The 1,722-nt window shown below is 29.5% G+C and overlaps 1 protein-coding gene across 1 annotated transcript; it reads left to right on the plus strand.

The window, feature by feature from the left end:
• Nucleotides 1-481: 481 nt before the first annotated feature.
• On the plus strand, nt 482-1,144 carry LOC126554975 (uncharacterized). Its single transcript, XM_050209955.1, has one exon. The coding sequence runs from the start codon at nt 482-484 to the stop codon at nt 1,142-1,144; it is 663 nt and encodes a 220-aa protein (XP_050065912.1).
• The last annotated feature ends 578 nt before the right edge of the window (nt 1,145-1,722 follow it).

Raw genomic sequence — 1,722 nt, forward strand, 5'->3', positions numbered from 1 at the left:
CAACATAAATAAATAAAATCACAAATAACAATAAAATGTATCTTTGAAAAAAGAAATATTTGTACATCCAATATTTTATTAAATATGTATAGATTATATAAAAATCGGTATCCTGATCGCCCTAGTCCGGCACATTAGTTGTTCCCTTTTTTGTATAAAAATCTACAAAATTTTGGAGGATTCCAGAGAAAAAAACGTAGAATTTGTACGATAACCAATGAAGAAAATTCATTTGCAGTGTTGGCCAAGTTCAATGAAAATCCACAAACATCCTTGAGAGTTGTAGCAAGTACCTATCTTTATAAAATAAAATAAAAAAAAGGTTAATTTTATATATTAAATTTTAGATGAATTGAACATATCATATTCTTCTGTTCAAAAAATTGCTAGAAAATATAAGTATCACGCATACCTGTATTCCCCTGTTCAATTCCTCCAATCAAATGATTATGAAAGGCGTGTTAATTATGTAGCTCACATCATGGTGGAATTAGAAGATGATCCACATTTTTTAAAAAAGATTATGTGGACTGATGAAGCAAGGTTTCACAACAATGGTACTGTAAATCATCATAATAATCACTTTTGGAGTGATTCAAATCCTCACCTTTTTAGTGAGTCTCATAAGCAAGTTCGTTGGGGAGTTAACGTATGGTGTGGAATAATTGATAATTTCTTAGAAGGTCCATATTTTTTTGAACATAATTTAAAAGGAAATAGATATCTCAATTTATTAGAAAAAGATTTGCCAATTTTGATGGAAAATATTCCACTGCAACAGCGCTTGGATTTAATATGGCAGCAAGACGGCGCACCAGCACACAATACATTAGCTGTACGTGCATTCTTGAACAAACTTTATGGAGACAACTGGTTTGGAACCCATAACCCCAAAATGCAATGGCCACCACGTTCACCTGATTTAAGTGTTTTGGACTTTTTTTTTTGGGGTTATCTAAAAAATGAAGTTTACAAAGAAGAGTTAAAGAATGTAGAAGAGCTCAAAACAAAAATAACAGAATGCTGCAAAAGTATTAAATCTTCAGTGATAAGTAAAGCTACATCAACTGAAGTGATGAAGCGTTTATCATTTTGTTTAGCCGCAAATCGCAAACAGTTTGAACACTTATTAAAATATAATTAATTATTAGTATAGGTTGTAATAATATTATTTAATATCATAATATATTTTAAGTTATACATATATGTATTATTTGTAAATTACCTTGTATCTAAATTATTCTTCTAAATTATTTCTTCATATTCTTCATGTTTTGAAGATCTAATAACATCTTTCATTACTTTATACCTAGGACACAAAAATTTAGTAAGTAAATGCTCTACAAATATTTATTTAAATTTTATACTTATGGACAGATGTGTTTGGCAAACATCAAAAACTACAACGTGATCGTGGTGAAGTCAATGAAAAATAATATCACCGCCATTAACCATAGTCTAAAAGCACGATGTAGCATGTAGATCTACATCGTGTCTAAAAGTTATACGCATAATAATATTGTTCTGTGATAATAATGTTTAATTATTGTTTACACCTACTTTACTGTTAACACTGAAACCAGATAAACACTAGACCACGGTTGTAAATTGTACAGAACGATAAGAATGGTTACCACGAGTTGAGATTACAAGTTAATCACATAAGCAAAAATAATAAAAATAACGTCAGTAAAATGTCTATAAATAGAATAGCATTGTCCG

Source organism: Aphis gossypii, unplaced genomic scaffold, assembly GCF_020184175.1.
Source record: "Aphis gossypii isolate Hap1 unplaced genomic scaffold, ASM2018417v2 Contig00670, whole genome shotgun sequence".
Taxonomy (NCBI): Eukaryota; Metazoa; Arthropoda; class Insecta; order Hemiptera; family Aphididae; genus Aphis; species Aphis gossypii.